At 41.6% G+C, this 14202-nt stretch overlaps 1 protein-coding gene across 2 annotated transcripts in view; it reads left to right on the forward strand.

Moving 5' to 3' along the window:
* Positions 1-14202, forward strand: part of LOC138933532 (protein odd-skipped-related 2) — a 329776-nt gene that overhangs the window by 171723 nt on the left and 143851 nt on the right. For both annotated transcript variants that reach the window (XR_011446978.1, XM_070296316.1), the window contains one exon: positions 672-739. Coding sequence is in view for 1 of the 2 variants with exons in the window: in XM_070296316.1 (XP_070152417.1) it covers positions 672-739 (68 nt within the window). In the remaining variant the exon portion in view is untranslated. The remainder of the gene's footprint in view (positions 1-671; positions 740-14202) is intronic.

A 14202-nucleotide genomic window follows, 5' to 3' on the forward strand; every position in this document is an offset into this window, starting at 1 on the left:
TTTTACTATCCTTAAAGTAAATTTTCCTTATTTATTTTCTTATATGCTTCGGGGGCTCGTATATGGCCACATAGATAAAGCAACATAGTACGACAAAGACTTACGGCCTCGTTTTTTTTCCTTTATTATGCTCTCTTTTCGAGACAGAGGATATAAAGGAAAAACGCGAGAGAAGGCGAACGAAAAGAGATGGCTCTTTATATCGGTATAGTACATCTCCTCTACTCTCGTTTCTCGTTCCTCTTTCTCCTACAGCGCTGTATCTCGCAGCCACCGTCCTCGTCTGCTCTTACTCGTCAGTTGGTAGACGACCATTAGTGGTAGGGTAAAAGCTATTGGAAGCTCGCGGGATCTTTGAAAGGGTGCAGATGACGATTTCGGCGGCACTGTGTCCGCACTTCGCTCACCTCGTTCACGAACCTTCTCCCGCCTTTAATATCGCGATTATACACACTCGCATATTTTATTCGCATAGTTTTATATTCGTATATTTTCAATCATATTTTCAATTTTTATTGCATCGCATATTATCGCATTTTATCTACAAAATATGTGTGCGATATAATACAATGATAAATGTAATTATTTATTACAACTACTTGTTTTATTCATAATTATAATATATTTGAAACATAGAAAAAAATGATTTAATTGTCTTCTTCTTTTTACAGATGACCAGTCGTCGCTGTTTCACGGATTCACGATCGTCTTTACGCAATTGGGAATATAACGATATATGGTAAATCACGTAGCGTACTTGTTTTATTACGTAGCGTCGATCCCATCGATTACGCAACGAACTCATAGCTAGCCGATGATGTATATGCCTGATAATTGTCGATTTCAATCTGCTGAAACAGTCCGCTAAAAAATAATTTAATGCGCCGGGTTTTCGTGCATCGGTGATTGCAAGCGATGCACGGTCGGTCGGTTGCATGCCGTGCATTGATAGGTACAATGCGACATGATTGTACCAATCATGCGATATTATAATCAATAATACACGCTATTAAACCCTAACTATGCACGACTGCTACCGTTGCTACTAATACAGGCTATGCACCGCAGCGCTATTAAGGCTCCAGCGGCTCTCATCTCTCTCATGTTCGCTTTCTCACGAATAAGTTTGTCATCATATTCGAATTAATATCAAGTCAACGTGGAACATGTGTCAAGGGCACATCCTGAATATTTAATTTGCAATTAGACGACATAAGGCGAAAGTTATCGAGAAGATTTAAAAGTATCGTAAATCATAAAGTTATGCGTTTGATTGATATAAGACGTGACGGTGAGAACCTCTGGGTAAAATCAAGTAAATAGAAACAGGCAGTGCCAGTCAGTGCTCGGGGAAACGCAGCATGAGACCTTTGAACGTCCACACTGTCTTTGCGTTTCTATGGATCGTAGAATATGGAGGATCAACGAAACGCTGCGATAGGACATGCGTCACGTGCAATTAGATATTGGATATTCGGTCAATCGATCATGGCGATATGTGTTTGTTTGATTAATCAGGTTAATGTATCGAAGATCGGTCACGACGCATATAGCTACGTTTAGCACGATACCCCGCTGCAAAACGAAGAGAAGAATTTAATCATGTTAGATTTTAATGTGACAGATACTAATTATTTTTAATATAATTTATACGAGTGGGGAACATGACGTTACGGATAAATTCGCGGGACAGATTTGTGTAACAGCGAAACGCGCTTTTAATACCGGAGGAGCGTCATGGTTTCGTCTGTGTTTCGAACCGAGAAACGAAAACTCTCTTCAATTATTTGTCTTCCTCGCTTCCGCGCAACGGGAAGTTTTCCCAATGGCTCTCCAGGTTAATACTTCCGAGGGACTTAATACTCTTTGTACCTATTTATAACTGCGAGACGGAATCGCGGGCACGTAATCTTCCATTATAATTGACCTCTCCGCCGTTACTCGTTGTTCCGGGGATAGGCGCGGGTAGAAAGGGGATCTTGTCATGAAGGGGGGTCAAGGGGGGAGGGAGAGGGGAACGGTCGCGGAGTGGGGGCGGGTAAGGGTTAGGATGGTGAATCATTTCCTCGCCATCCCCGCGAAAATACGCCGCTGCGTACACGTCGGTCGGTATTTATTTTACAAAACGTTCCTTCCTCGCTCTTTCCGCCGCGCCCGACTTAATTTACCACCCGAGGTATTAATTATAAAAAAGTCGTAACTAAATGCCCAGCAGGACGGAGTTACGCGCGAGCGCGGGTTCGCGCGGACGCGGCTTTAATTTTCCTATTTGTCGGGGAAGTTAGCGTCTAAAGCGAGCGCGGAAATCATTAGCGAAGTAAAAACCCGGCTCCCACGCGACTTCACCAATACCAAAGCGACGGCGGACGCTCGCTTATAAGGCGCGATGTCGTTACGCTTTACCCCGCGAAATTGAATTTGGGATTCCCCGCTCAATACGGAGAAAGCCGCGTTACATGCAACGCTGCAAAGTCGAGCGCGAAGTGAAGCCGTCGATTAATTATGCGCGACGATCAACTTCTTTCTGATACAGGGTCTCTTCGTATTGCGTGAAGGAACACTTTCCCGAGATACTAAAATAAAACGTGAAGTCGTATACACAGTCAAGCGATCGCGATTTAAATAAATTTATGATCGTGTGTTATAGAAAGATAGTTTACAACGCATTTGGATAGCTGCTCTAAAATAAAATTTATATTAAGTGTCGACTTAATGTAGATTTTATTGCAACTAATAATAATTGTAACTAGAAAAATATATTGCTTCTTTTCGACAATTTTTTCTATAATCGAATGACAGAGGGGCTGAGAAGAGTGGAGGAAGAAAGAGATGAAGCGCCAAATACGAAGACAAGATCGCGCGTCGCTTCTCGCTCTCTTCGTAAATAAATAATTAGAATCTCCCTTCAACGTCTCTGCAGTATTTTTCTTTTTTTTTATCCTGCCTACCCTGCCTACTTCGTCTTCTCGGCCGGTGAATGGCAGTGATTGGCAGTTAATGACGACGCTTCACGGACTATCCTCTACACCTCCGATACCTACCGTTTTCCGTCAGGACGAGTGTCCCTCGTAATTTCTATCGAGACGACCGTGATTTTATTCTGGAGGACATCGCTTCCCGAGACACGGCCAATTTCTTCCGGAACCCCAACGAAAAATCCGTTGACGCTGTAGAATCGCGTCAATCCGTAAAAATTGCATTCGTGATTACATTTACCTCGTTAATGAACTACTTATACTCTTACTTTTTACGTTATAATCTGCATACTATTTTACTATGAGTATTTAACGAATACATTCTTCGCGACAAATAGCTGAACATAAAATATTTCTTATATTAATTTTATATACTTTATTATATATACAATATAATTGTCTTAAACGATATTAATTACATTCTAATCAGATTAATTTTTAATTAGAAAAGATATCGGAAAAAAAATCATAAAAATCATGAATCTTAGATTCAGTAGAATTTCCGCACAATTATAAGATAAGCTCGACCCTCATTCCGAGTTTAGAATGCATCAATATGCTCACAGCTCCAAATATATCAATCTCGTCCCTTCGGAGGACCCAGGTTTCCCGTTTCTCATCGTCAGTGACACGAAGATCAGACCTAGTTCCTCGTGGTAGGCGACCGTAGACGCTCACAGCTCGTCATGCAATAGCGGCACTCCTCTCGACCACTTTTATTCCACGGGGAATGAAATACAACAATACAAATATCATGGATTGTATTCGGCAGGCAGTCGGGGGCTGTCGACGAACAGTGCGGCAGTCTATTTACTCGGATAACGATGCTCCGGTTCACGTCGAATTGGCCCTTTCTGGCTCTCCTCCCCCGCTCGCGCTCGCGCGCATCCTCTGCTATTTCCCTCCATCTCCTTCGCTCGATCCGTCTCTCCTCGCGACCCCATTGTTCCATCATAAAAATGTCAGTCTCGCGAATCTATAGTATAGCCGCGCACAAAGAGGACAATGAAGGATGTATATGGAAATAGTCAGATAGAGGCAGCCCCGCGCCTTCGCCGGGCGCAGCTACTCGAATGTGCACTTGTCGTGTACATTTAAACGACAGTAATGAACCATTGTTGGGAATTATCAGTCCTACGTTGCGAGGAGCTCGCTCGCTAATTATCAATGGTGCACTGTATGCGCCACGGCGCCGTTGTCGGACCAGTCGTCGCGCTCGACTACTTTCTTGCCTTGCCTCCCTCCCTCTCGCTCGCTCGCTCGCTCGCTCGCTCGTTTCGCTTTTTCCCCTCTCCCGTTCTAACCCCCTTCCCACCACTCTACCTCCCCCCCCCCTTTGACGCGCAATAAGACTTTTATTCGTGTCACGCGAGAGCCGCTCTCTCGTGTAAAGTGCATCTGCCTCGCTTTTAGAGGCAAGGCTTTATTGCGGGCTGTACGCGGCAGGAATTGAAGTGGGCGCGTGAGAGATATAGGGAAAGGACGGGGAAGAGAGAGAGAGGACGAGGAGGGGGGGGGGGAAGGGGCGGTGTAGAGGCTCATCTCTACTGACGTTGATAATTAGGCGGAAGGTGCGGCGAGAGGCGGTAGATCGTATAAATACCTTGTTGATAGTCGTTCGTTAATAATGCAGATGTGCGTTATTGTCGAGAAGGATTCTCGAATTCAAATTTCTTGTTAGTCGTACATTTGCGAATCGGTTTCGAATAAAATGGGGATTTATCGAGACGAGTTAACTTAGCAGCGATAAGATAAAAGAAAAACCTCAATGTGCCTTGAGAGTCGAGCGTCTTTGATTTTACTTTAATTTAACTTCATCGGGAGTCGGTCAATAGTAATGTCCCTAATTGTTTGTCGGCAAATCCTTTGCCGACGCCTTTTATTGAAATTCTTGTCAGACTTTCTTGATTCAATAGTCGAATTTGTGCTTTCGTCTTCACACGTTTGTGTAATATTTTAATTGCGTTTTTATTTCAGTTTTAAATTTGATTATAAATAAATTTTATATAATTTTTTTCTTCAATCATTATTACTTGAATTTGTAGAAGAATAGCGGACATATTATAATACATGTAAATTAATTCTAATTTCATACTCTACATGTATTAGATATTTTACATATCTATTATTACGGTTTTCATTTCGAAGTAAATTTGTTATTTTTTCATAATTAATGCTTTTGATGCAGAAAGAGCACGCGCTAATCTGATAATAAAATTGACTACTCCGCTGCTTCTCTCCACGGCGTGTGTTTAATTTTACGGCAGTTCTTACGCACGTTTAAGATTCGCGTACCACTCCCTTCTCATGCAAACGATTTAATCGACCGATCGCCATTTCCAGAGGGACCCTCGGCCTGATTCGACTCAGCTCCACTACCGTGAAGAGCAAAGAGGAAGCGCGGCGCGCGGCTTAGCGTAGGGTCGGCCGATCGGCCAGATCTTCAACGGCCTTATCTTAATTATTCCGAAAAGTTAATTAGTTTTTTCCTCCCGTCCTCCCCCGCGGAAACCCTTTGAACGTTTCCGCGTCTGACGTGGACCTCGCGTTCAAGGAGAATCTCGGAATGAGAACAACCGTCCAATCGCACCGCCGCCCGAGCGCACCGGCCGAGTAATTCGTTGGACGCTCCCTTTTGTGCCTTTAATTATTCTCTCGCCCGAAAGGCGAAAAAGAACACACACGTACGCGCGCGCACACCGCCATTGTATTTCAGATTTCTCGTATCATTTTTCGACGTATTATCCTCTCACGTATTGTCCGCCATTAATCGATGCATTTGTCAAATGGAGTATATTTGTATAATTTATGGTGTTTAATTGTTTTAATTTATTATATTTTATTAATTATTAATTTTATTAATTATTAATTTTATTTATTATTAAATATTTATTATATTTTAATAATAATATTAAATTCATTCTCTTTTTAATTATATTAATTATTTAGTCCATACGATACAATCCATATGAATATTTGCAATCGCGATAGTTATAATAATCTCAATTGTAGATATAGCAGCAATATAATTGTGATTCTTTATAGATTATATCAATAAAAATATTTCAACGATAAGCTTCTCATTTAACTGATTCTTTGCGTCTTATTATAAAAGGAGCTATTGATATCTTTGCGCGACTATCGCGTTACGTTAACGATCGTCATTAACTGGCATAATAAAACACTTTAATCAACGTAACCAGCTCAAACAAGACGATTTCGTCGCCCCCGTAAACCAACCGTTTTGCCGTGCGTGCACACGACTGTCCGTAGGGAGTAAACAGGTGTCGGCGGACGGCCGTACACGCGGTTTACACGAGCGTCACCCCTTGCTCGCGTGGATGCAACACCGTGGGGTAGAAGCGAGAATCGGACCGAATGGGGTGCGAGGTGAGCGCGGGAGAGAGCAGCGCGTTTGACAGTGGCGAAATTTTTTTTTCGTCCCGCCGAAAGAAAGTGTAATTAAGCCGGAACAATGACGAATGTCAACGCGTGTCACACTGTCTACACGACTATTTGTGTATAATACACGCGTTACACGTGTACGTATATGCGCGCGCGGTGCGTTTAGCATATTTAAGGTCTCTATGTTGCTATGCAAATGACTATATCCGGTTGTACGCGGGATTACGCGCAAGATAATGATAAAAGGCATCATCTTTTTTATCACCATCTGAATAGCGTTATATCATACGGTATTAAACGCGACGAGAAGCACATGATATGTTATGTCAATCATTTTAAGATATAATATTATAAAGAAGAATATAATTTGTTAGATTTAATATTATAATGTCTATTAAAAATATTAAAAATTATTATTAAATAAAATCTGATTTCTTCATTAAAAGTGTCAGTTTAAAATACCATTAGTATCTGCCAAGTATTTTGCCAAGATTTTTCAATTAAAGACAATTCGCGAATAAATAATTGCAAATTCAATTAAACAATAGATTGAATAATATTATTGCTGAAATATCGTATCAGAGAGTATCGTTTTAAAAATGCTATTTCCTATAAAGGGAACATTTTACTGACAACGGTCATATAACGAGAGTGCCGCGAAGATTTTCCCGATACTCATGTGGCATATACGTGAATGATAAGTACAACGGTGGTTAGTGCAGCATATGGCGCGCAACGCGAGCAAGGGAGCTGCCAAGCATGATTACAGCCACCGCGTAGTAGAAGTCAAAAAGCATCTCGTGTTATTTGCGATGCGGATTCTTTCCCGGATACAACAAAGGGCGTTTTTAGAATATTGATATCGAATCCGTGAGAGTGCCTGTGGAAATCATAAAAATGTTCATAACTATATCGGGCTCGTAAACTATTATCTTTTACAAAGTGGAAACAATTTTTAACATATCTACGTATATATTTGACAATTATACGGCAATTATATTACATTTTACTAAAACATTGTTATGTAGTAAAATAGAAAATACTAAAAGGTTTTCTTTAACGAATAATAAATGAAAAAATAGTGTTGCAAGAGGAGGATTACTATTTTTACAGAGGTCGCAGTCAATAATCTTCTATGAGCGATAAATTTTCATCGGCGCGTTACAGTAACATGCAGAAGTAAAATGTCTGTGTGTAACGACGCATGTTATGTATGTGAATCGCCTTTTTGCCTCGATGCGACAAAGGATGTTTTTAGAATATTGATATTGAAGCCGACGAGAGAGAAAGAAAGAGCTTACGCGCGAAACTCGGCGACAGCGCGGGCTTCTGCCTGTTCTTTTTTCATCCGTCTCGTTTTTTCCTCCCCATCCTTTTGGCTGCTTTCGCGCTCGCTCTTTTCGTGGTATGACGCGTTTTCAAGGGATCGACTCGCTGATCGTGAGAATCACCGGTATTTCCGGTCTCTTTCAGAGCGCGCCGTTTTGCACTGGCGTTAACCCTCTGGAGAGAGTTTTCATAGATCGGCTACGTCGAATAGCACCGCCAGAGAGATACGCAAATGAGTCACGCGAGTAAAGAACGTGCTGAATATGAGAAGATCGCTCGGATACGTCTGTAATATCAATTAATCTTCCCTCCAAACACGACGCTCTACTCCGGATTCTACAAGTTTTAAGCGAGCAAAAGAAATCACGCATTAATATATGATTTCATTTGCACGCCAATATTAAATTTTGTATATTTTGTATGCACTCAATAAATTTTCAATTTTCGTACCTTCCAGCTTTTATTCTCTTTACACAGCCTTATTATGCGATTGAAATGAGGGGAGCGCTTTGTTCATATCGACGCCACGCACAATGATTTAATTAATTTACATCAGTTACAAGGTTCAATTTGTAGAATAATCGTGGGCGTCGTCAGCGAGCAACAATGATGAAAACGCGCGTGGTTCATATCTCCATTACTTAAAATAAATCAATATTTTCAATATCCCTAAATGGAGGTCTCCTTTATGCGCGTCTTTCCACTCTGTCGTCGCATCGCCAGCGGCATAGTACTCTATCCGTCTATCCGTCTCCGTTTTACGCCGGTTTGCCCCTTACCTCTCCCTCTTTTCGCTCGTAATAGCGAGCATGCATATCATTGTCGACAGGGAGAACGCGAACCGTGAAAACGCCGAATATGCAGCCTGACAATAAAAGATGTTAGCGGTGGAACTTGGGCGCCTCCCTCTCCCAAGATCGCTCGACAGTAACCCCAAAAATTCGAATGCGGCCGGGCAATTTCGCAAATGGGGATTGCCGATACATTCGAGGCGAGAGTGCTATAAATAATATCGTGGGGTGATCCGTTCTAAAAGTCAGACGTATTGTCAGCTATCGATTGCAACGCGAAGTATGTGCGCACGATACATGCTACATATTGTTTGGCAGCTAGTATAATATTTTAAGATTGAATACTTAATTAATATTAGGAATAATGATAAAACTTTCTTTCTATGAATCAAACCTATTTATCTAAGAGAATATATGAAAAGATACTTGTGATGTGAAACTTTGATTTTACGTTTTAACAGAAAAGAAAATAATATTTTACATAAATATAAAAGAAAAATTTTATAAATGTAAAATAATTCTACCGCAATATATATATATATATATATATATATATATATATATATATATATATTTAATGCATTTTTTATTTCGCAGTTTTATATATGCGCGATACGAATCTCGCTTCTACTCGAGATTATGAATTCACAACAATCAACGTGGACGCGCAATTATATCGTTCGGCCGGGTGTACGAAAAATCGAGCGCGGCGAATTAATAACGCGAGATTTAATAAAAACGCGGCCCTAATATCAAAGCATTGCGGTATAATTGAGTCGAGAGTTTTTGCCCCGGGAGCACAAATTACCCGCTAAACTCGCGTCAAACGTCTTGGCGCGCCCCGGTAGCGCCGGCTCTCGCTTTTAGCAGTCGCGACGGCGCGCGAGAAGCTCGTCGACGAGCAGCGGAGTGGCCGTGGAAAGAGCGCGAGAGGGTAGGGAAATTAAAGGCAATGACAAATTCACGTCGCGCAGATAATTGGAATAAATAAAGGAATAATAGAGGCACGTCGAGCGAGGGGAAAAAGTGGGTGGCCAGCCCCGAGGTGGACGGGGGGCTGGCCGTGAGGAAGAAAGAGGGGCGGGGGAGAGGGAGAGAGAGAGAGAGAGCGCACAACCCCTTGACATCTGTAATTAAATGAAAACAAAAAGAAAGTAATCGTATGCTCTCTCGAGGGTCGAGTCAAGGCAGCGAAATGAGAGAATCTGATAGGGAAGCGAGACAATGCCCTCTCCTGCTCGCCTGAGAATGAAATGTCACCGACCGGATACGGACCAGCGATTCGAGTTTGGATCGCCGCTCTTCCGGGACCATCTTTATACCAGCGGCATCTTCGTCTCTCATTCGCAGCATGAAATGATGTATATCGCGTTTTGTAGAATGAAAAACATCACGATATCTGTAAAAAAATATTTAAGAATCTATTGTTTCGGAGTATTATGGAAAAATAATTATTTGAATAAGATTTAAAAAAAAACCGCGGTATTAAAGTCGACGTCATTTTCAAATATCGCGCGATGCGTTCCATTTCTTAACATGGGTACATCAGGGAAAAAATTGCAGTCTCGCGTATCCATTCTACTCAATTCGTCGCTTTACAGCGCAGGGACACACAGCGGTCGACGTGTTACTGACAGTGACGTATCGCTTCGAAATCGTCTTGGGCACCCTCGGTCTTAATACACGGGGTTGCGTCCCTGCGCGCTGCCATCGGGAAGCGTTACCGAAGACATCACAAAGCGATCTGCTCGACGGTATCGGCGGTATCCGACGCCGAGCAATATGCTATCAAATCCCCGTAACCATCAATATCCTTTCGTTCCCGCCGCAGAAAACAGCGCGATTTCCACTCTCCTCGTCCGCCCGATTCCCGCCAGCCCGTTAGAAGCACTGAAATGTTTTACATTGCAAAATCAATGCCGACACATCAGGACTACCCCTCCGTTCGGTCCCCTTTTCTACTGCACGCACAACATTTTACTACGAGTCTCTTCCGGTAAATCGCACGATTATTGAAAACGCATTCTGATATTCCTATCGCGGGGAGCGAGAACGAGACACGGCTGAACGCCTCAATTGCGCGATCTCCCAAAGTGATTTCGTATTTTGTACTGTGGGAAGAATCAAAATTGAAGGAGCAAACAAAAAGGCAGAATGCAGTAAAATATAGACTCTTTTATAAAAGTGTAAAACGGGTGATTTCAACGCTGAAAACTCGATTGTTATTGGGATAAAATGACTTTAAATCGTTATGAAAATTTTCTTGTAATTTATAACAGATAATGCACATACACACACGTATAGCTGGGACAATTATAAATACAGTATCTATTTACAGGATGTATATACTTGTGGATGAGCGAGCTAATGACGACTTATTGCCGTCTCTGATTAATTCAAGAAAATGAGAGAATGAAAACGAGAGGTTTTTTTCGATGGAAATCTTCGATAAAGAAACGAGAATAATTCGAACGGCGGGTCGAGATAGATACATTATGCATCGTCCAATCTCGCGGGTGATTTCCCTCCAATCGGAAGAGGGCAATCAGCCCTGTTTAAATACTCAGCGGCAAGCTTGAAAGGGCCAATAAAAACTCACTTCGCGGATTGGGTAATAAAGCTCCAATCAACGGCTTAATTATTCGATTACGGCCGAGAGCAGACGGCAGGTGGGTAGATCGAGGGCGGCAAGGTCGACGGGGACGAGATCCGGGTACGCGTCGGAATTTCCGGGCTTATGGAATCGAAGATAATTAGAAATAAATAGTAACGAATCAGTTTCGGCCTCTCCCCGAGTGGGTAACTGGGTCTTATTGCTTTAATTAAAACGGCGAAGAGGGGAGGGGGTGGGGGAGGGGAGTGACTTCCGCGCGTAAGACTCCACTGTGAAAGTCTTACCTCGACGCCCGTCCATTTCCGTTTCTTCCGCCTCTACTTCTTCTGATAGGATTGAGAGGTACTTGGAGCGTAAATTGGAAACAACGGCGGCAACGGACCGAGGCGAGTCCCGGCGTCTCAATTGAGACAAAGCAGCGTTAGTTCATATTTATTAGATCGCTGTTTTGTTTCGTGAGCCGTATCGGTATTTCGCCAGCTGTCCCCATTAAATTCTCAAGAAATAGACTCAAACTCGCAAATCGCGAACACGAGAATGAATTCGAGAATTGGTAGAAATTATCGCAATTATTTCTCGATATAATTTTTATAATGAATGTCGAATGAATAATTGTTTGTTTATTTGAGAAAATCTAATATTGAAGATCACTGAAAACTGCTTTTTAATTAACAATAGCATGATTCCGTCAATCATTGAGTAAATTTGTAATTGTGTACTTTGATGGAAATTAGTTCCAGATTATACTGATTAATAAAATTGTGCTTTAAAAATTCAGAAATAGAAATATGCGATTAGAAAGTCGAGCAAGTGAATTTATTCTTCGATTTTTCTTCCGCGATGAAATGTTAATTACGTAAAGATAAATGTTCGCCGACGAAAACGCGACAAATCATTTGGTTAACTCAATATTAATACGAAATTTAATGAGCAGAGATATTCGACGTGGTGGAGGGCATGGAATATTATCGCGCGACACGGCCGGGAAAAGACGAATCGCTTCTTTCTAGAACTTTATTAAATTCACGTTCGGTGAACGTTGGAAGCGGGGCGTTAATACGTTCGACGATTTTTATGCTCATGTAGGGAGGGACATATTGGCGGCTTTAATGCGACATAAAATTTCACAGCCATGTTGGGTCCCGGCAATATGTATCAGCGCGCCGCTTGTATTGAAATACATATTTAATGCACGATGATCACCAGCTATGATTTTTTCAGCGAATATCATTTCAATATATCATTCAATATTTTATACGAAACTAATAACGAAAAAAGCTATTAGTTATATATAGATGAAAGAATGTGGAAACTTTAATTTTGTATTTTAAATAATGAGGAAAAGTGCAATATAATCTAGATTTAAATGAAATTAATTTATCACATAAGCATTAAAAAATTACATTTTTATTGCAATCCATTTCGACGACGTGTAAAATACAATGGCCATGCCATTTACTCTTGATCGATTTGTCAATGGCAGCGTTTTGAATTTTGCGTCGCGTATACACTGGGATTGAAAGCAACGTCGCAAGGTGAACCAGTCGATGCCAAAAGCTACCCTCCGCGACGCTCACGTTGAAAAGGATAAAAGCGCTAGCCGTCAACCTCGAGGGATCGAATCGTGGCGGATGTGGAGGAGAGTCCAGCCGTACTCTCTCCGTTTTATGCTTCGTTCCGTGTTTTTATTTACACCGCATTATTTACTTTCCGTATATCCCACGAACGAACGCCCGGTATAAAGCGGTTAGAGGAGCCGCAGATATAAGCACACAAGCCGGTTCATTAGAGACATTTGAGCTTCTCGCGAGGAGAGCGAGGTGAGTCTGGGGGTGCTAGAGTCGGGCCTCTCTCTCTCTCTCTCTCTTTCTCTCTCGCTCTTTCGGAGTGGTTCTGGACTGCGAGAGAGAAACGCGGGGTGGTTTTGGGGTGGGGGATGAGGGGGTGCCGCCTCGCGAGGGTAAGTCGGGCGGAGACAGACAAAATCAACAACGAGTAACGGGAACTCCGCGATATTAATCCACTCGTCGAGTTTTCAAACTTCCTACAAAGGCACCGCACCCTCTCGCCCGCTCTGCCCACCCACACCGCCCATGTCGTAGCTATTTCCGCGCAACTGCATATTTGTAATGAAACCATAATCAATATTTTATTAGCGCCAGAGAGCGAGACACGGTATACGGATCTAATCTGCGCGGAATTTCCCGGTGGAAGTATATCATGGACTTTTTGGAAAAGATCCTCCGCGTATTTAAATATTACATAAACACGATATAATAGTACTCAAAGTCTTAGTCTCGATACGAACGAATTTTGCAGTGCATACACGAATTATTATTACGATAAAAAATTTAATTAACAATTTTTGATTAAAGAAATTGTTATCAAACTTACTGTTAGGGATCTAAAACACTTCGTATTTATTTAAAGAGATGATTAATCAAATTTGCGTTGATTAACTCTTTGAAATGACATGAATTACTTCAGCTAAATTATTACAAAAAAAAAAAAAAAAAAAAAAAAACCGTTATTTGTCTCGCGAGATTCTGTGGCGAACAGAAACAATCGATGCTGGCGTTGTGTCAATGGCGTAGGTGAATCGTTAAGTTGTTAAAAGTGTCACTGACTTACGACGATTAGTCACACCAGGACCAATTGACCCGATTTGATCGTCGGAGTATTTTTATATACGGTGGCTCGATGTCAATTGCGGCACGCGCCAACAATCCATACGCGGTCTTCGTGATCCATTTATATGAACTGCCGTAGGAGATTACGTCACATCGTCGAATGGGGTCTAATTATCGAAGATGTACGCTCGATCGTAAAGCGTGTATTTTTAGCCACGATATTATTGGCACGAATCTTCTCATTATTACGAGCGCAACGGAATGCAAAGTGACGATGATCTCTTTTGCGCAGAAGAAGATGATGGAAAAAGATAGGTGCTTCAAGCATAAAGCATATTTAAATAAAAGCATAATTTTCAAATTACGATTATCAAACTATTCGACGATTATTATCAATTCTTATTGTAATATCTTTCGTTGTTTTTTAAATAATGGCTGTTACAATTATGCGTACAATA

This window comes from Polyergus mexicanus, unplaced genomic scaffold (genome assembly GCF_030449975.1).
Source record: "Polyergus mexicanus isolate NDT 795.1 unplaced genomic scaffold, iyPolMexi1.0 SCAF_5, whole genome shotgun sequence".
NCBI lineage: Eukaryota > Metazoa > Arthropoda > Insecta > Hymenoptera > Formicidae > Polyergus > Polyergus mexicanus.